The sequence below is a fragment of the Lethenteron reissneri genome, chromosome 30, assembly GCF_015708825.2.
Source record: "Lethenteron reissneri isolate LAM-NWPU_2019-01 chromosome 30, ASM1570882v1, whole genome shotgun sequence".
Classification (NCBI taxonomy): domain Eukaryota; kingdom Metazoa; phylum Chordata; class Hyperoartia; order Petromyzontiformes; family Petromyzontidae; genus Lethenteron; species Lethenteron reissneri.
The window spans coordinates 53,343-73,627 of NC_083808.1; the positions used below are offsets into that span (position 1 = coordinate 53,343).

Sequence of the window (20,285 nt, forward strand, 5' to 3'; positions counted from 1 at the left end):
TGACAGTGGCCTAACGGGCCGTGGTGGTGGCTTTGTTTCTTGCAGCTCGATGTAAATATTGGTATGGGTTAGATTAAACAAATTTGTGTTTACTGTATTAATCAAAATCATGGTCATCATCATCGTTAGCAGCAGCAGCCACGGTCAATCCACTGCTGCGTGAGGGCTCCCCAAGCCGTCACCACCTCTAATGGTTCTGCCTCTACACAAACCGATTGCATCGCTCCATCTCCGCAGCGGCACGATCACGGAGCGCCATGCGCGTCGTTGACGATCGTTGCCCTTGACAGGCGTCGTTTCGGGAGCGACTCTGCGTGAGAGTCAGCTGCTGTTCACTCGAAGTCGACGACCTCGATGGAGCTCCATCGAGTCAATGACCTCCCCACCTTTGTCTCACCTGCTGGCCCTGTCTCTCTCTGTCGCTTCCGCAGGACCGAGTCTGTCGCTGAGAAGATGCTCACCAATTGGTTCACGTTCTTACTGCACAAGTACCTGAAGGTCAGTCCTCAGCATCTTGGACGGGGCGTGTGGGGAGGTGAGCGAGCGAGCGAGTGTGTGGAGTTTGTATGTTCTCTCTTTCTGCCCCTGTTCTGCGTGGGTTTGCTCCGGTTTCCTCCCACAGCTAAACCCCACACTCACAGTGGAACTGGCATGGCCCAAAAATCCCAATGCTGAAAAAACAATGAACCTGCAAATCACTGAATTTGGACCAGCAGCATACCCCCCCACCCTCTACTGCGAAAACTTGGCAGGACCCTCCAGAAAACGAGTCTCAGCGAGGCGAGGCGTTCCCGAATGAGCAGAATCATCGCCACAACGATGATGGTGCCCCCCGTGACCCGGCGACCCCTCCCCCACCGTCCTCGTGCATTGCCTGCACCAATCACGCAGGGGTCACGCACATCGTGCCGCCATCGTCACGCGGGAACAACAGGGAAAACAAGCGTTTCCGAGTAACCACGTACGCAGTCGCGACAGCGGCAATAACACAGCAATAACGATACCAGCAGTAACAATATGCAAATTGGTGATTAGTGATCGTAGTGAGGGGGCTGGTGGTAGTCATGGCAGCAGCAGCAGTAATGCCACCGGCTGGCTGAGTAATCAGCTGGACCTGAGGCAGGCAAACCGGCCATGCTTAACGAACGCGACATTCAATTGCATGGGGAGGGGGTGGTGTTGGGAAGGAAGGGTCGTGACCACAATTGCTCACGAGCTATCTCCACCATCAACAATGTCCTCGCTCGCTCGTTCAGCCATCCACCCACTCAGCCACTCAGCCACCCACCCACTCAGCCACCCACCCACTCAGCCACCCACCCACTCAGCCATCCACCCACTCAGCCATCCACCCACTCAGCCATTCAGCCACTCAGCCACCCATCCACTCAGCCACCCACCCACTCAGCCATCTACTCAATTCAGCCATCCACCAACTCAGCCATCCACCCACTCAGCCACTCAGCCATTCAGCCACTCAGCCACTCAGCCACCCACCCACCCACTCAGCCATCCACCCACTCAGCCAACCACCCACTCAGCCACTCAGCCACTCAGCCACCCACCCACTCAGCCATCCACCCACTCAGCCATCCACCCACTCAGACAATCAGCCACCCACCCACTCAGCCATCCACCCACTCAGCCACTCAGCCATCCACCCACTCAGCCATCCACCCACTCACCCACTCAGCCACCCACCCACTCAGCCAATCAGCCACTCAGCCACCCACTCATACATCCACCCACTCAGCCATCCACCCACTCAGCCACTCAGCCATCCACCCACTCAGCCATCCACCCACTCACCCACTCAGCCACCCACCCACTCAGCCACTCAGCCACCCACTCATACATCCACCCACTCAGCCATCCACCCACTCAGCCACTCAGTCATCCACCCACTCAGCCATCCACCCACTCAGCCATCCACCCGCCTGCTTGCCTCACTTGTCCAAGGATGTTTTTGCTTTCCCTTTGTCCCATTCACTCGGTCCTCTACTTGCTCATCCACCAACTCAGGCACTCACCCTTCTCGCTCGTCCACACGCCCGCTTCTCGCTCATCCACCAGCCAGCTATTTTGTCCATTTGCTCGCTCGCCCACGACGCGGCTCGTCCACTGACTCGTACGCAAGCCCACTTTGCTCACCCATCCGCTCGCTCCTTTTCACCATCAGCTTTCTCCACCGTGTCCCCTAATCGGTTGTTCTCTTGTCCACCAGCTCCACTCTCTAATTCACCCACTTTCCACCTTGTCCACCCTCTCACCCCCGTGTTCATCTGTTCGCTTCTCCACTATCTCTCTCGCCCAAACTGCTCGCAGATTCATTCATCCGACCACTCGCTCCCTCATCCACCCTCGCACCCCATTGTTCGCCCGCTCACTCACCGTCTGCTCAAGGAATGCAGGCAAGGGAGGGGGGCGAGTGAGTGAGTGAGATCCCAGTGAGGGGTTCTGCACCGCTGCGATCAAAAGATGTTTTGTGGCAATTATCATCCAGCCAAACAATGAGCCCATTTAAAAAAAACGAATCGGGGTTGATAGCGCGAGGCTGCACCCTTCATGTGGCCATTAAAGGCCTTTCATTGCCTCTCACGCCGTCTCCCTTTGCAAGTAATCTCATTTTCACATCTCCCACCGCATCTCCGTAATGCTGCCCTGCGCCTTTCTCCCTCCCGTCCGCCGCCGCCGCCGCTCCCGCGTCATTGCATACCTAAGTAATTGCTTCCTCGCCGCCCGATCCGCCGTATAAATCATCCTATTCATTCCGCCGCGTTTGCCCCGTTATTTATTTTTTCTCTCTGCTCACCCGTCCGGCCGCCCGGGCCGTTTATCACCGGCGGAGAGAGAGGAGACGCGCCGGAGTGGGACGCCGCGACGTAGCAAGTAATCGGATCCTTTACCGATTACTCTGAGCCTCTACCGATTACACTACAATTACCCTTCCGATTACTCTGAACATTACTCTGCAAATTACTTTAGTGATTACTTTAACGATTACTCTGAGATTACTCTTCCGATTACTTTATCGATTAGAGAACCATAGTCATGCATATACACTTACATACTTGCTTAGAAACCGTTCAACGGGATAATAATAATATGTCCTCGGAGGAGGCGCGGTTTGGTTTGGAATGGCTTTGGCTGAAGTCCAGCCGTGAGAATCGGGCCGCCTGGGTTGGGTACCTTGTGATGAATACATAATTGTCGTACTGGCCGCTGATCTGAGCCGTGGCTGGCAATTGAACTCGGGTTGCTGCGACCGTAGCGCAGTGCGCTAACTGCCGCTCCACCGTTCTTCAAGCACACAACAGACAAAAGATCCCCAGAATAGCCTCTCAAGGCCTCGTTTGGGGCAAGTGCTGCTCGCGAGCCCCGACAAAAGTTGGCACGCCACACGGGGGAACAGGTGACCAGCACCACGCCCGGCTGCCTTGGTCTTCCCAGTGTTGAGTAAACAATGAAGCAGGTACTCATTTAATGCTGAGTCGATGTAGGGTAGACCCAGGACCAATTCATATATTTGCCACCGTTATTGGACTTGAGCGGCAATCAAACTCGGGTCGCCGGGTTTGCAGCGCAGTGCGCTAACCACTGCACCACTACTCCCCACACACACACGTACACACGTGCATGTACACACAAATACACGATGATGATTTAAAAGATAATTTCTCCAAGTGCCTCAGTTGCAAAGCACAGCTGAGGAGTCGTCACCATTAGCAATGTCACATTAATATTGTACTCCATTCAATGTCTTCTTTACATGTTCCAGTGCTTTGAGATAATGTAGTTTTAACATTACATTACATTTAAATATGATTTCATTCATGACTTCTCCTAAATTGCATATGTCGGAGACAAAAACTAATCCCAGTAATTCACTACCTCAAGCTTAATAAGTAACAATTAAAATGTTGTATTTTATTAATTTGAGCCCAAGAAATATCTTGTCTCGGCGGTGGAGCAGAGGCGCAGTGGTTAGCGCACTGCGCTACGAACCCGGCCTCCTGGGTTCGATTCCCACTCACGGGTCAACACCAGTGACGATTATCTGAACTGTTCCTGGTCCTCCCCTAAGTAGACTCAGCCTCAAATGTGTGGTACTCGCTAACAGCACTTTCCCCAACGGTCTGTTAAGGCTCTATGGGGGATCTTTGTCTTTATGTTTGTGTGAGTCAGTGAACATGACAAGGTTTCATATGGGGACTTTGTGTGTTCACAATTCGTATCCCACCATCCCACCACGACCCGGGCTCAACTGCGTGGATGTGCATGCGTGGATGTGCGTCCGTGCGTGCGTGGATGTGCGTGGATGTGCGTGCGTGGATGTGTGTGCGTGCGTGGATATGCGTGCGTGGATGTGCGTCCGTGCGTGCGTGGATGTGCATGGATGTGCGTGCGTGGATGTGTGTACGTGTGTGGATGTGCGTGCGTACATTGTTCGGCAACCGAGATGACACGGCAGCCCCTGCCGTGCGTCGTCGCGTGACGGGGGCCGCAGGGCCGCGTGGCGTAACGAGAGGGGGCGGACGAACAATGTTCAGCGATCGTTCCTCGCCCGCGTAAGCATGTGCGTGTGGTGGGCGCGGCTCTCATCGTGCGGGCGGTCAAGCGTGCGTGTCCGTGTTCATACTCTTGTGTGCGCGAGCGTGATGACCACTCCTGTGTCCGCCCGTCTGCATCCACCAGAGTGGCTGCTTGTCCACGTGCATATCTGTGTAGGTGTGTATGTGTGTATGAGTGTATGTATGTGTATGCATGGTTGTGTATGTGTGTATGCATGTGTGTGTATGTGTGTGTATGTGTGTATGTATGCGTGTGTATGTAAGTATGTATGTGTGTGTGTATGCGTGTGCAAGTGTGCGTGTGTATGTATAGTGCAGCAGCAAGCGCACTGCTTAATGAACCTGGTGACCCGAGTTGGATCCACGTTCATGGCCAACACCAGTGATTATTATCTTAACTGATCCTGGGCCTCCCCTAGGTCGACTCAGCCTGAAACGAGTACCTCGTGTGGTGTGTAAACATCCACATCGGGGAGACAAAGGCGGCCAGGCGTGGTGCTGGTCACTCACCACTTAGTGTGCCGTGTCCGACTTTCACAGGTGCTACTCGCTAACAGCACTTGCCCCAACAGTCTGTTAAGGCTATACGAGGACCTTCGTCTTTGTGCATGCTTGTGCAGGAGTGCGCCGGCGAGCCCCTCTTCATGCTCTACTGCGCCATCAAGCAGCAGATGGAGAAGGGGCCGATCGACGCCATCACGGGCGAGGCGCGCTACTCGCTCAGCGAGGACAAGCTCATCCGCCAGCAGATTGACTACCGCACCCTCGTGAGTCCAACTCGACTCAGTCGTGGCCGAGATGATGGTGGTGGCGACGATGATGGCGACGATGGCGGTGGTCGCCGTGGTAATGCAGTAGGTAGAGATAGTGATGCTGGTAGTGGGCTGCCCTACGAACCCGGCGACCTGAATTCGGTAAACACCAGTAAACCAGTTTTGGGCCTCCCCAAGGTTGACTCAGCCCCAATGAATAGCTAGTGTGGTGTGTAAACACGTTGCAATGGTGGTAATAATGATGGTGATGGTGGTGTTGGTAACGATGATAGCAGATGACGACCACGATGATGACGTTGATAACATTGACGTTGATGATAATTACAAAGCAAAATTTTCCGGTGGTGATAAGTGTGTTGATGATGGTAGAGGTTGTAAAAATTATGGTTTTGAAATTCATGATGTTTCTGATGATTATGATGCTGATAATGTCGCCGGTGGTGGTGACGACGGCATTAGTCATCCTGATATTGAGAGCAATGCCGTCGGCGGCAGTGTTGTTGACGACGGTGATCGTGCACCCGTCACGACGACGGCTGCGCACGCGCTCCCTCTTGCCCGGCCGACAGACGCTGAACTGCGTGACCCCGGAGAGCGAGAAGAACGTGGAGGTGAGCGTCAAGGTCCTCGACTGCGACACCATCACGCAGGTCAAGGAGAAGCTGCTCGACGCCGTCCACAAGAACGTGCCCTACTCCCAGCGGCCCAAGGCCATCGACCGCGACCTCGGTGAGGCCCCGGCCGTCTCGTCCGGGAACTGCGCGCATCGCGTGGAGGAGCTGGCCAGCAGATGATGGGGAGAAGTTAACGTAGCGGTGGATAGATCACGGCTCGCGATGACGACGATGACGATGACGGTGGTGGCGTGCGGTGGTGGCGTGTGGTGAGCAGAGTGGCGACAGGGCCGCATGGGGCGCGTGATCCTGCAGGACGAGGACGTCACCACCAAGATTGAGAACGACTGGAAGCAGCTCAACACGCTGGCGCACTACCAGGTGACACTCACACACCACGTGGTGAGACACACCACGTGGTGTGAGAGACACACCACGTGGTGTGAGACACACACCACGTGGTGAGACACACACCACGTGGTGAGACTCACACTACGTGGTGACACTCACACCCCACGTGGTGACACTCACACCCCACGTGGTTAGACTCACACCACGTGGTGAGACTCACACCACGTGGTGAGACTCACACCATGTGGAGAGACTCACACAGAGTCATAGACCCACACATGGAGATGTTGGCTAAGCTGAACTGGGACGATCTTGGGGGAAGTGCCAAGTGTAGTGGCTCCCGCGAGCGTGGGTCGAGCGTGGGTCCAGTGTGGGTCGAGCGTGGGACGAGCGTTGGTCGAGCGGGCGGTGCGTGCGCTGTTGCCGTAGGTGGCCGATGCATCCACGGTGGCGCTGGTGCCCAAGCAGACGGCATCCTACAACGCCGCCAACTCGCTGCTCTCGCGCTCCGTCAACAAGTATGGTGAGCATCAGCCAGGGTACCGGCCAGGGCACCAGCCAAGGTACCGGCCAGGGTCCCGGCGACCACCAGCGAGCAGAGTGCCGGCGCTACGTCCGTGCGCCGTGCGCTGGGTGCGTGGGGACCAGAAAGAGGCTCCGAGCACCTCGTTTGGGTGCGCCGAGCACACGGTGGTTTGTTTGGCAGCGTTGGTTTTAGTGTTGTTGGTGTTGGTGGTAGTGTTGGTGGTAGTGTTGGTGGTTGTATTGGTGGTTGTATTGGTGGTGGTTGTATTGGTGGTTGTATTGGTGGTGGTAGTGGTGGTTGTATTGGTGGTGGTAGTGTTGGTGGTGGTAGTGTCGGTGGTGTATTGGTGGTTGTATTGGTGGTGGTAGTGTTGGTGGTGGTAGTGTCGGTGGTGTATTGGTGGTAGTGTTGGGGGTGGTAGTGTTGGTGGTGTATTGGTGGTAGTGTTGGTGGTGGTAGTGTTGGTGGTGGCAGTGTTGGTGGTGGTAGTGTTGGTGGTGGTGGTGGTGTATTGGTGGTAGTGTTGGTGGTGGTAGTGTTGGTGGTGGTAGTATTGGTTGTGGTAGTGTTGGTGGTGGTAGTGTTGGTGGTGTTTTCTCACCGGGCTGGCGCTGATTGTAATGGCAGGGAAAACAAAACCACCGAGCCGGGAGCAGCAAGCGGAGGCCACGCCGAGGCGGCGGTGGTGGCGACGTGGGGTGCCACGGGGGGTGCTACGCGGGGTTACCACGTGGGGGGGGGGGGGTGCCCTTTGTTATTTTTGGGGTGTTTCGCTTTTACATTTATTTATATTTCCCCCGGTTCACCGTCACGGTCTCGTGACACAAGGTGAGATAAATTGCCGGCGATGTGGGAACGCCGGGCCCGGCCTGCCACTCTCGCCGCTCCCCCGGCTTCAATAAACAGGAAACCTCCCTCCCTCCCTCCTTGGCTGAGCCGTGCCGCTACACCGTGGCGGCTCCCTGCTGGCGGCCCCTCATTACCCCGTGTGGCACGGCATGCGCCGCGCCTTTTAATTAACGGGGAAATTGCCCGCTCTTCGTGTGCCGGCGCCGACGCTACCTCTGAAGTGCGCGGAAATTTAATATCAATTTACGCCGCCGGTTCTTTCCGGGTGTTACGTTCCAATTAGGAGTTAATTTCCACGCCCGCTTCTTACGCGGGCGTGGAATTGGCACGCTCGCTCGCCACCGGTCGTGGTCGTTCGCTGCCTCTGCCCGCCCGGCGCGACGCGCGACGTGCCGGCGGCGCGGTGACACGCGGTCCTGCCGTGCCAACGCCGTGACTGCGTGGTGCCCGCGTGGTGACCGCGTGGTGACTCGTGGTGACTGCGTGGTGACTCGTGGTGACTCGTGGTGACTGCGTGGTGACTCGTGGTGCCCGCGTGGTGACCGCGTGGTGACTCGTGGTGACTGCGTGGTGACTCGTGGTGACTGCGTGGTGACTCGTGGTGACTGCGTGGTGACTGCGTGGTGACTCGTGGTGCCCGCGTGGTGACCGCGTGGTGACTCGTGGTGACTGCGTGGTGACTCGTGGTGACTCGTGGTGACTGCGTGGTGACTGCGTGGTGACTGCGTGGTGACTCGTGGTGACTGCGTGGTGCCCGCGGCCAATTCTTGGCACCGCCGCGGCCGAGCCGGGACAACTCGCTCAGCTCTCGGTGCCTTCGCCTTGCCTAGGCTGGTGCAAGGCTCAAGGCTTTCCTCTTCTCCTCTGCTTTCACTGACGGCCTCTCTCACAGAGACTCACAAAGAAACCCGTAGACTCACACAGAGACCCATAGACTCACACATAAACCCGTAGACTCATGCAGAGACCCATAGACTCACACAGAAACCCATAGATTCACACAGAGACCCACAGACTCACACAGAGACCGATAGACTCACACATAAACCCCTAGACTCATGCAGAGACCCATAGACTCACACAGAAACCCGTAGACTCGCGCAGAGACCCATAGACTCACACAGAAACCCGTAGACTCACACAGAGACCCATAGACTCACACAGAAACCCGTAGACTCACAGAGAAACCCATAGACTCACACAGAAACCCGTAGACTCACACAGAGACCGATCGACTCACACAGAAACCCATAGACTCACACAGAGACCCATAGACTCACATAGAGACCCATAGACTCACACAGAGACCCATAGACTCACACAGAAACCCGTAGGCTTACACAGAGACCCATAGACTCACACAGAATCCCGTAGACTTACACAGAGACCCATAGACTCACACAGAAACCCGTAGACTCACACAGAGACCGATAGACTCACACATAAACCCCTAGACTCATGCAGAGAGCCATAGACTCACACAGAAACCCGTAGACTCACACAGAAACCCGTAGACTCACGCAGAGACCCATAGACTCACACAGAAACCCATAGACTCACACAGAGACTGATCGACTCACACAGAAACCCGTAGACTCACACAGAGACCGATCGACTCACACAGAAACCTGTAGACTCACACAGAGACCCGTAGACTCACACAGAGACTCATGAACTTCACACAGAGACCCATAGACTCACACAGAAACCCATAGACTCACACAGAAACCCGTAGACTCACACAGAGACCCATAGACTCACACAGAAACCCGTAGACCCACACAGAGACCAATAGACTCACACAGAAACGCCTAGACTCACGCAGAGACCCGTAGACTCACAAAGAGACTCATGAACTTCACACAGAGACTTATAGACTCACACAGAAACCCGTAGACTCACACAGAAACCCATAGACTCACACAGAGACCGATCGACTCACACAGAAACCTGTAGACTCACACAGAGACCCGTAGACTCACACAGAGACTCATGAACTTCACACAGAGACCCATAGACTCACACAGAGACCGATAGACTCACACAGAGACCCATAGACTCACACAGAAACCCGTAGACTCACACAGAGACCCATAGACTCACACAGAAACCCGTAGACCCACACAGAGACCAATAGACTCACACAGAAACGCCTAGACTCACGCAGAGACCCGTAGACTCACAAAGAGACTCATGAACTTCACACAGAGACTTATAGACTCACACAGAAACCCGTAGACTCACACAGAGACTAATCGACTCACACGGAGACTGATAGACTCACACAGAAACCCGTAGACTCACACAGAGACTGATCGACTCACTCAGAGACCCATAGACTCACACAGAAACCCGTAGACTCACACAGACCCATAGACTCACACAGAAACCTGTAGACTCACACAGAGACTTATAAGACTCACACAGAAACCCATAGACTCACACAGACACTGATAGACTCACACAGAGACCCATAGCAAGACGTATACTGGATGTGGCATGCCGTGCATAGGAATATTTTCCGCACCTGGTGAGGTGGCGCAGGGATCAGGGTGCTCGCCCGCCCGCTCACCGAGTCGCTCCGCCTACTCGCCCGCACGCCCTCCGGCTAAATCAGTTTCCCGCCCGATTGCCCGCTCGCCTGACCATTGATTGCGACCTCCGGTTCGGCGCTGGCTCCTCTGCGTCCCCACGCAGAGAGCATCATGAGGCACCCGGGCAGCCCGGACTCGCTACGCTCGCGCACACCCATGATCACTCCCGACCTGGAGAGTGGCACCAAGCTGTGGCACCTCGTGAAGAACCACGACCACGCCGACCAGAAGGAGGGCGACCGCGGCAACAAGATGGTGTCCGAGATCTACCTCACGCGGCTGCTCGCCACCAAGGTGAGGAAACGCACGCCGCCCCCCGCTCCCGCGGTCCCTCTCGCCTCGTCGCTCGCCAACGAGGTGGTCGGCCTCTATTGGCGGACCTCCGTGGGCCTCGCGGACCTCCGCGCTCCCAGACTCTCGACCTGCCGTCAGATGGCTCCGAGTCGAGGCGGCTGCAGAGTCCGTGTGACCGTCGTCACGATGCACGTGTTGGTCGGGACGGCGCGTCGCTCACGCTGGCGGTGTCGCCGTGTGCGGTGCCCGCGTTGCAGGGCACGCTGCAGAAGTTTGTGGACGACCTGTTCGAGACGATCTTCAGCACGGCGCACCGCGGCAGCGCCCTGCCCCTCGCCATCAAGTACATGTTCGACTTCCTGGACGAGCAGGCCGACCGGCACGCCATCCACGACCCAGCCGTACGCCACACCTGGAAGAGCAACTGGTGCGTCGTGCGTGCGTGCGTGTGTGTGTGTGTGCGTGTGTGTGTGCGTGTGTGTGTGCATGCAAGCGGGAGTGTACTGGTCAGCACGCTGCACTACGAACCTGGCGACCCGAGTTTAATTTCTGCTTAGGTCCAACACCAATGATGATTATTTGAACCGGTCCTAGGCCTCCCCTAGGTGGACTCAGCTGCAATCTGGTACCTGGTGGGATGAGTAAACATCGGCACTGGGGAGACAAAGGCGTACCGGCCAGCACTTGCCCCACCAGCTTATAAAATGCGTTGCTGTTGTACAAGCAACTCGTGGTTAGATTGGCTAAATGGGTTCACGTGGTCATCATGACAGACAATACTTAATTTCTCCTACTATCCCCCCCTCCTCCTCCTCATCTCCCCCTCCTCCTACTCTACCCGCCCACCCTCCTCTGCACAGCCTGCCGCTGCGCTTCTGGGTGAACGTGATCAAGAACCCGCAGTTCGTGTTCGACATCCACAAGACGAGCATCACGGACGCGTGCCTCTCCGTCGTGGCGCAGACCTTCATGGACTCGTGCTCCACCTCGGAGCACCGGCTGGGCAAGGACTCGCCCTCCAACAAGCTCCTCTACGCCAAGGACATCCCCAACTACAAGCACTGGGTGGAGAGGTGAGCGCCAGGGCGAGGGGATGGGAGAGCACGCGTGGAGCGCCATGCTACCAACCCGGCGACCCGAATTCGGTTTCCGCTCACGAACGATAATGGCGACAAATATTTGAACCGGTCCTGGGCATCCCCTAGGTCGACTCGGCCTTAAGTGAGTACCTGGTGTGATATGTAAACATCAGTAATGGGGAGATGCAGGCAGCCGGGCGTGATGCTGGCCACCCACCCCCTCGTGTGCCGTGGTCCACATTTGCCAAATTTTAACAAACGATGCTGCGGATGACTCTATTGGGATCGCGACCGCAGCAGCAGCGGCTGCCACCATCCCATGCTGGCTGAGCGGCCGCTGGCCCCGTTCCCTGCCCTAGCGAGCACAATGGACCCAACGGGTTCCTCTCCTTGATCACCTCGCTGACGTTTGCACGCGTGTCCTTGTGTTTGCGCGTGTGCGTCCACGGTGCGTGTGTGCACGTGTGTTTGTGTGCGCGTGCACGTGTGTGTCCACGGTGCGTGTGTGCACGTGTGCACGTGTTTCCATCTCTGCCGCAGGTACTACACGGACATCGGCAAGATGCCAGCGATCAGCGACCAGGACATGAACGCATACCTTGCCGAGCAGTCGCGCATGCACAGCAGCGACTTCAACACCATGAGTGCCCTTAACGAGCTCTACCTGTACGTCAGCAAGTACAAGGACGAGGTGGGGCTCGCCACGACGCCAACGCCGCACTCGAGCGCCTCTTCCTTCGCTGTTATGATGATGTTCGTTTCCCCAGGCAGGCCTCTAGGCTCTCGTTCAGGAGGGCCCTGCCAAGTGTTCGCAGTAAGGGGGTCGATGCTGCTGCTGCTGTGCGCTCCCGATTGGAAGAAACCCACTCAGAGCATGGGGAGAGCAAATACAGACTATCGGTGATCAGGCTGAGCACATCAACTCGCTCTGCTTGAGAACGCGGGTTACTCACGAGCAGCCTAGAATAGCAATGCCCGGCAATTGGATCATTCGTTATTGTCCCTTAGTGTACGTCCTCGATGGAGATGGAGCAATGTAATCAGCCCGTACGCAGAAGCTAGACGGATCTTTGCTTCGATCGATGGCTACGTCTTGGGGTGGCTCTTACCCAGCAGCGGATATATCACAGATGAATCGTAATGCGACAACGGATTAACGTAGCTCGGTTGCTCTCGGTCCCCCCCTGTACCCCCCGTACACAGATCCTGGCCGCACTGGACCAAGATGAGCAGGCCAAGCGGCACCGCCTGGCCTTCAAGCTGGACCAAGTGATCTCCTGCATGTCCGGGGACAGTTAGAGGTCACCGCACCGCCAGTGCCGCAACCACCACCACCACCGCCGCCGCCATCGTCGCCACCGCCGCCGTCATCGGCCGGGTGAAGTGTTGCTTATTTTAGTTCCTTATTTTTCCTCCATTTTTTTTTTAAACACCGCCGTCCGTCTGTCCGTCCAACCATCCGACTGACCGACCGAGAAGACGCGTGACGGTTTTGTGTTGCCGCACTCGGGCGACCGGACGTCCCGCTTTGCGACACGCCCGGCCACGCGGTTCCACGGTGGTCCGCGATGGAGCGCGGCGAAGCGCGGGGAAGCGACCGTCCACGCGCACCCGCGGGTCGGCCTCCCCGCTTCACTTTCCGGAGGAGCGGCTCCACCCGGGAGTCGACCCCGTGACCTCTACGCGGCATGGGGAAAAGGCCGTTCAGACCCCTGGGAGGGACGCGGGGAGGCGCGGTGACCTCTTCGCCCTGCGGGGGAGACTGACGGGAGAGCAGGAGAAGGCCCGGGGAGATCCGGGGGAGACCTGGCAAGGGGCTGAGAGTCGGCGTTAGTTGGAGAGATCGACCAGAGAAGCGGCCTGCTCTGCATCGCTCCGACACTGCTGCTCCCGCCGAGCCGGAGGAGGAGTGCAGCCTCGCGGCCCCCCTCCCACCACATGGATGGCGTTCTTCCATCCCGCCGCTTCCATCGTGCACACTCGACACCGACACGGAGCGCTCCGCTCGTGTCTTGCTTCGTCGCGTTTCCGCTGGATCTTCCGAATGTTCGTTAACCCCTTGTCACGCCCCCCGCGGAAGAGCCGACGAGTGACTTATGGGCGCCTGAACGCGGGCACCACTGACCGAGACTTGGTGAACCGTGGGTGTCGTTATCGCGCCCCCCTCCCCAAACTCGCCCCTCCCCCCCCAGCATGTCTTGCACAAAGCATCGATGCTGCGAACGATGATGCGCACGCGACCCATTTGACGGAGACGAAGATTGTTTGAACGGCTCGAGAGAAACGCAACGGCTTCGGATCTTCGCTGGGGTCGTTTTGTAATTTTATTTTTTAGAAAAATATCCCCCTTTTACGGAGGGGAAGAAAATGAGACAAAACGCACGCACGCACGCACATGCACGCACGCACGCACACACGCGCGTCAAAATTTCGGCCTCGCGTTCGCGTAGCGTCCGTCTGCAGGGGCGTCTCCGTGCTCCCCGGCGCTCCGGGCTCCGGGCCGTCTTGACCGCCAGTATTGAAGCGTCGCGTCTCCTTCTCCTGTTTACTCGAAACGACAAACTGTGGTTGTACAGCACAAAAAAGGAAGGGGCGAGCGAGACGGAGCGCCGCCCGTCCCCGTGGTCGCGCCCTCTTGGTGTTCGAGCGACCCCCACGCAGCGGCGAGCTTTTACCGCACCCAGTCGGTCCGTCGGCTACAAGTAAGGTCAAGGGTGGGGTGGGGGAGACAGGAATCCGCTGAGAATTTTGTTTTGGGTCTTTTCAACAAACGAAGTGAAAGCAGGAGTTTTACGATGCTGCTGTGTGCTCAACTCGCTCAGTCATATGTCCAGTGTCGCTCCAGTCTCTCGAACATTATATGGCTGCTGCTACTGCTGTAGCTGTAGCAGCTGTAGCTGCTGTAGCTGCTACTGCTGTAGCTGCTACAGCTGCTGCTCCTGCTGCTGTAGCTGCTGCTGTGGCTGCTGCTGCTGTAGCTGCTGCTGCTGTATAGCTGCTGTTGTAGCTGTAGCTACTGCTGTAGCTGCTGTAGCTGCTGATGCTGTAGCTGCTACTGCTGTAGCTGCTGCTGTAGCTGCTGTAGCTGCTGCTGTAGCTGCTACAGCTGCTGCTCCTGCTGCTGTAGCTGCTGCTGTAGCTGCTGCTGTGGCTGCTGCTGCTGTAGCTGCTGCTGCTGTTATAGCTGCTGTTGTAGCTGTAGCTACTGCTGTAGCTGCTGTAGCTGCTGCTGCTGTAGCTGCTACTGCTGTAGCTGCTGCTGTAGCTGCTGCTGTGGCTGCTGCTGCTGTAGCTGCTGCTGCTGTTATAGCTGCTGTTGTAGCTGTAGCTACTGCTGTAGCTGCTGTAGCTGCTACTGCTGTAGCTGCTACTGCTGTAGCTGCTGATGCTGTAGCTGCTGCTGTATCTGCTGATGCTGTAGCTGCTACTGCTGTAGCTGCTACTGCTGTAGCTGCTGATGCTGTAGCTGCTACTGCTGTAGCTGCTGCTGTGGCTGCTGCTGTGGCTGCTGCTGATCTGGGGCTGGCGTGCGTCAGAAAGTGTCCACGCCGGCTGGTGTAGACCGAGCGAGCGAGTGAGGCTGCACGAGGAGCTCCGGATGACCGCGCTGGTTGAGAGTTCGGTCGCTCTCTGTGCCGCCGCCGTGACCCGAGCGTGGCGTCGCCCGTTCGCCGCTTGGCAGTGTTACTGGAGCACGGGTTTATGCTTTACACGCGCACGCGCACACGTGTACACGCACACACACGTGTACACGCACACACGCGTACACACACACACGTGTACACGCACACACACGTGTACACGCACACACACACACGCGCACACGCACACACGTGTACACGCACACACGTGTACACGCACACACACACGTGTACACGCACACACACACACGTGTACACGCACACACACGCGCACACACGTGTATACGCGCACACGCGCACACGTGTACACGCACACGTGTACACGCACACACACGCACACACGTGTACACGCACACACATGCACACACATGCCCACACACGTGTACACGCACACACGCACACACACGTGTACACGCACACACACGCACACACACGTGTATACGCACACACACGCACACACACGTGTACACGCACACACACGTGTACACACACGTGTACACACACGTGTACATGCACACACACGTGTACACGCACACACACGTGTACACGCACACATACGCACACACACGTGTACACGCACACACACGCACACACACACACGTGTACACGCACACACACGCACACACACGTGTACACGCGTGTCATTGTGGCAGTGCCAGAAGACTCCACTGTGTTGGGTGATCCTATGGACCTCAGCTGCCTTGGGGGGGGGGGGGGGGTGATGCTCGGTGTATGAATGATGATGACGACGACGACGATGATGGTGATATCGATTAATATTATGATTATTGCTCTGTTGTTATTATTGTTGTTGATGTTGTTGTTGCGATGTCGAGCCGCCTGCGTATAAAGTCGCACCCTCCTCCCCGTCCTGCTCCTCCGCGCTCCACGTCTCTTGTCGCGGTCGTGCGTGCTCCCTCGTGCGTGCTTCTGTCGAAGGAACCAACTCGCGTCCCCCGCCACCCCCCGGCCTCTGCCCCCCATCCTTGGGTCGCGAAGCGCCTGACCCCAGCTTGGTGACCCGCCAACAACTCCCACCGCCCGGCACGGCCGCGTCGATGGACCGAGAGAGGCGAGGAGCGACGCGGCTCGGCCGGCTTCAGGAAGGGCCCCCCCCCCGCCCTGCCAAAAACAAATAACGGCCCCCCTATCCCCTTCCCTCGGAGCGCATTTGGGCGATGGGGGTGAATTCATCGACGATCCGGATTCACCAAAGGTCCGCGCGCCGCTCCCCTGCCCGCGGGGCGACCTCCAGACTCTCGCGCCAGGCGTGGGGAGCGACGAGCGACGTCGACCGTTACGAGAGTGAGAGAGTGAGAGAGTGAGAGAGAGAGTGAGAGTGAGTGAGAGAGTGAGAGAGAGAGTGAGTGAGTGAGAGAGTGAGAGAGAGAGTGAGAGAGAGAGTGAGAGAGTGAGAGAGTGAGAGAGAGAGTGAGAGAGAGAGTGAGTGAGTGAGAGAGTGAGAGAGAGAGCGAGAGAGAGTGAGAGAGTGAGAGAGAGAGCGAGAGTGAGTGAGAGAGTGAGTGAGAGAGTGAGAGAGTGAGTGAGTGAGAGAGTGAGAGAGAGAGCGAGAGTGAGAGAGAGAGTGAGAGAGAGAGTGAGAGTGAGTGAGAGAGTGAGAGAGAGAGTGAGTGAGTGAGAGAGTGAGAGAGAGAGTGAGAGAGAGAGTGAGAGAGTGAGAGAGTGAGAGAGAGGAGTGAGAGAGAGAGTGAGTGAGTGAGAGAGTGAGAGAGAGAGCGAGAGAGAGTGAGAGAGTGAGAGAGAGAGCGAGAGTGAGTGAGAGAGTGAGTGAGAGAGTGAGAGAGTGAGTGAGTGAGAGAGTGAGAGAGAGAGCGAGAGTGAGAGAGAGAGTGAGAGAGAGAGTGAGAGAGTGAGAGAGTGAGTGAGAGAGTGAGAGAGAGAGCGAGAGTGAGTGAGAGAGTGAGTGAGAGAGTGAGAGAGAGAGTGAGAGTGAGTGAGAGAGTGAGAGAGAGAGTGAGTGAGTGAGAGAGTGAGAGAGAGAGTGAGAGAGAGAGTGAGAGAGTGAGAGAGTGAGAGAGAGAGTGAGAGAGAGAGTGAGTGAGTGAGAGAGTGAGAGAGAGAGCGAGAGAGAGTGAGAGAGTGAGAGAGGAGAGCGAGAGTGAGTGAGAGAGTGAGTGAGAGAGTGAGAGAGTGAGTGAGTGAGAGAGTGAGAGAGAGAGCGAGAGTGAGAGAGAGAGTGAGAGAGAGAGTGAGAGAGTGAGAGAGTGAGTGAGAGAGTGAGAGAGAGAGCGAGAGTGAGTGAGAGAGTGAGTGAGAGAGTGAGAGAGAGAGTGAGAGTGAGTGAGAGAGTGAGAGAGAGAGTGAGTGAGTGAGAGAGTGAGAGAGAGAGTGAGAGAGAGAGTGAGAGAGTGAGAGAGTGAGAGAGAGAGTGAGAGAGAGAGTGAGTGAGTGAGAGAGTGAGAGAGAGAGCGAGAGTGAGTGAGAGAGTGAGAGAGTGAGAGAGAGAGTGAGTGAGTGAGAGAGTGAGAGAGAGAGCGAGAGTGAGTGAGAGAGTGAGAGAGTGAGAGAGAGAGTGAGTGAGTGAGAGAGTGAGAGAGAGAGCGAGAGTGAGAGAGAGAGTGAGAGAGTGAGAGAGTGAGAGAGTGAGAGAGTGAGAGAACGAGAGTGAGTGAGTGAGAGAGTGAGAGAGTGAGTGAGAGAGTGAGAGAGTGAGAGAGTGAGAGAGTGAGAGAGTGAGAGAGTGAGAGAGTGAGAGAGTGAGAGAGTGAGAGAGCGAGAGTGAGAGAGTGAGAGAGAGTGATACTTTGACTTTTAAACAACTTTTATTGCTGCCAGCAGCAACAGCACTGGAGGCGATTTCGATATGAAATACACAGTCACCAGCAAACAAATAAAATAAACGCTTCAAATCCACGCGTTGTGGCGCTAAAAGCACCGCACACAACACAAAAGAAAAGTCACGTGGTGGTTTTGGTGGTCATCGCGCACGCCACGATGACGAGCGAGCGCTTCAGAAGGTGAACACGAGGGTGCCGTCCATACTGGTACAGAGGGCTTGTCCGACTCCCCAGCGTTCGAGGAAGACGTGCACATCACCGACATGTGTGTGGTATGCGTGCTCCAGCCAGAGCCGCGCCTTGAGCAGGCCCCTGAACACTGGCAGCACAGAGCAGCCGTCAGTGTCACCTTCCAGCATCTTTTTTCTCGTTCTGTACACCACCAACTTCGCCTGAGCACAGGCGAAGTTGGCGAGGTCATGGCGCTTGTTAGCCAGGTAAGGCACCACCCCATATACGAAGCTGCTGTTCTAAAAGGGCATCCCCAGCTTCCTGAAGATGTCCCCCAAAAGGCGGAACATTGCTTTGAGAGAGAGTGCGCGCAAAGACAAACTTGACGTCGGCAGTAATTTATTTTGCTGTGAAGTTACGCCGCGTGGAGGAGCGTTGGGGTTCTGTGCGTGACAAGGCATCACGGTGGCGGAGAGGTTTAATGTCGGTGCGTGTACATACCATTTGTAATAAATCACACATCCAAATGTGTGTGCGGCGCGGTGTGCTTGACGCGATTCCGACCCTCGCGCCCCCACAATGGGAGTGTAGCGATGTGATGATTGCGGGGTAACGCTCGCCACGCGTGTGCGTGCGCGCGCGAGTAGGGGAGCGGTGGCGCAGCGGTCAGCGCTGCGCTGCCAACACGGCGACCCACAGAGTTCGATTCCCGCTCACGACCACGAGCTGTGGCGAATATCTGCGCCAGTCCTGGGCCTTCCCTGGGTCGACTCGGCCTTAAATGAATAACTGCCGTGGTGTGTGTCCATCATCATCACGAGAGGAAGTCTCCGGACGTGTTTCTGGCCACATCACCCCCGAGTGCGTCTTCATGGGTGCTCGCGAACAGCACTTGCCCCAACAGGCTGTGAAAGGCTACACGGGGGATCTGTGTATGTATATAATCATAGACTGGTAACCCTGAGCGAGCCCCCTCTCTGCTGTTTATCGGGGTCACACTGCACAGGAGGGAAATGCCTTTGTCCGCAGATGATGATGATGATGGAGATATATTTGTCATTTGCAGACTCTGCCATGTATCGTGCGTTCCTCGCTCCACGCCACTCGCCCTCGCGTTGTGTCACGAGATGGGTTTTTTTCTTCCAATTAGATGCTCCGCTCATTAAAATCTTCCACTGCGATTAATTAGAATAATAATTGACGATTATGAATATTAATTTCCAAACCCCCAGGGGGATCGCGAGCACGCTGTTCGCCACGAGGCGTGCACGATGGATTATTGTCTCATCCACGGCGCTTTACAACAATTGTACATTAGTATTATTACACTGTGTAACAATAGTTTTTTGTTCCTGGGTAGTAAGTGTTATTTCCTAATTGCATATGCCTCAAAAGTACAGAAAATGGCTATTGTTCCCCACAAACTTTGCTTTTGTGACCAGGACAGTGATCTTTAGATATTTACCTATTTCCCAGAACATTCCAGATAGATTCAGTGCTGAGTAAACTTGGAGTAACTTCTAGAACATTCTAGAGCTTTCCAATAATATAAATAGTAGTATAAATGCAAGAGCCTTAAGCCCATTAGTTCAGTTTGGTTCCAGCTGCCTAAGTGGATACATATCTGCATTTTTCTGAGATGGTATCAAGAGGCAGCAAGCCGGCAGACGCATTTTGCTATTTCTGCGGCCAATTTATGAAGACAAGAGCGAAAAAGTACTTTGTGGAAGTATCTGCTGAGATGTGTGAGGCCTACAAGGCATATTTCAGCATGCCTGTCGGGGATCAAGACAACCCTGGGCACCTCATTTCACCTGCGAGCAATGCAAACAAACTCTGGAAGGTAAGATGGACAATTGTTGCTCGGAATTTTATGTTATAAAATTTGTAAAAAAAAAAAATTCTAAAAGTTATTTTTTTATTTTAAATTGTTTTACAATTTTCAATGTTATTGAAAAAATATATCATGTATGAAAAATGTTGCGAGAATCTCTTACACATTAGTCATGGGTGAAATAAATGCA

The 20,285-nt window shown here is 55.7% G+C and overlaps 1 protein-coding gene across 1 annotated transcript in view; it reads left to right on the forward strand.

Moving 5' to 3' along the window:
- The window catches only part of LOC133349340 (plexin-A2-like), a 51,806-nt gene extending 40,157 nt beyond the window's left edge, over window positions 1–11,649 (forward strand). The window contains exons 17-24 of the mRNA XM_061562690.1: window positions 432–498; window positions 5,192–5,338; window positions 5,914–6,073; window positions 6,236–6,339; window positions 6,739–6,832; window positions 10,382–10,572; window positions 10,830–10,999; window positions 11,433–11,649. Coding sequence (XP_061418674.1) covers window positions 432–498; window positions 5,192–5,338; window positions 5,914–6,073; window positions 6,236–6,339; window positions 6,739–6,832; window positions 10,382–10,572; window positions 10,830–10,999; window positions 11,433–11,649 — 1,150 coding nt within the window. The remainder of the gene's footprint in view (window positions 1–431; window positions 499–5,191; window positions 5,339–5,913; window positions 6,074–6,235; window positions 6,340–6,738; window positions 6,833–10,381; window positions 10,573–10,829; window positions 11,000–11,432) is intronic.
- The last annotated feature ends 8,636 nt before the right edge of the window (window positions 11,650–20,285 follow it).